At 42.2% G+C, this 773-nt stretch overlaps 1 protein-coding gene across 1 annotated transcript; it reads right to left on the reverse strand.

The window, feature by feature from the left end:
• On the reverse strand, positions 1–627 carry LOC131000622 (auxin-induced protein 15A-like). The gene has a single exon (XM_057926639.1). It carries the CDS (start codon positions 528–530, stop codon positions 180–182), a length of 351 nt encoding a protein of 116 aa, XP_057782622.1. The 5' UTR covers positions 531–627; the 3' UTR covers positions 1–179.
• Between the last annotated feature and the right edge of the window lie 146 nt (positions 628–773).

Here is a 773-nt window from a genome sequence, read left to right on the forward strand (position 1 = left end):
TATATGAATATGAGATTCGAATTTCCATAAAAAAGAAGACAATTGCTCCCCAATAGAGTCTAGAAAGAGATGTTGAGGGATATATATATAGATATACTTGTTCAAAAATAGGTCAAAATCGCAATTCCCATTATTTACCGTAAAAAAAGAAAAGAAATAATGCTGCATCTGCATGGTAATCAGAAGCTCTTAACCATGGTCCCATAACAGCCTCCACCCCATTGGTCGGCCAGGATGCCCTCGAGCTCGCTGGGGCGGCAAGGCACCGTGAGCGCGCCGTCGTGATCGAAGCCGTACTCGTCCGCCGCCTGCTCCAAGAGGCGCAGGAACGACGGATGAGTCAAGAAACTCAAGGGTAGAACGAACCTCTTGAGCTCGTCGTCTTCCACCGCCATAACCGCGAAGTGCCCCTCCTTCACGTCCTCCGCCACGCCCGACGCCGCCCATTTCTTTCCCGGGATCAAACTTTTCTGTAGCCTCTTCACCACTATTTTCAGCTTCACAAACCCACCATTTTTCTTATTCACCATTGCTCTTGCTTTTCCAATGTTTCTTATAAGTTTTTACAGAAATTCAACGCGTCTGTTTTGAGCTACATATACCATGAATGATATATCATCATCATATATATAGAGATGTTTAATTAATTAATTAATTAATTATGTGAGTGGTGGTAATAATTAACGCTTAAGCGATCAATTATAATAAAACTTATGAATTCGGTGAAAAACAAAACCCGTGACACCTTAATTTGTCCGTTATTTAAGTACACG

The sequence above is a fragment of the Salvia miltiorrhiza genome, chromosome 8 (genome assembly GCF_028751815.1).
Source record: "Salvia miltiorrhiza cultivar Shanhuang (shh) chromosome 8, IMPLAD_Smil_shh, whole genome shotgun sequence".
Taxonomy (NCBI): domain Eukaryota; kingdom Viridiplantae; phylum Streptophyta; class Magnoliopsida; order Lamiales; family Lamiaceae; genus Salvia; species Salvia miltiorrhiza.

Bases quoted from the DNA above. Each gene is read 5' to 3' on its own strand.
- LOC131000622 (XM_057926639.1), bottom strand. From the start codon at position 530: ATGGTGAATAAGAAAAATGGTGGGTTTGTGAAGCTGAAAATAGTGGTG.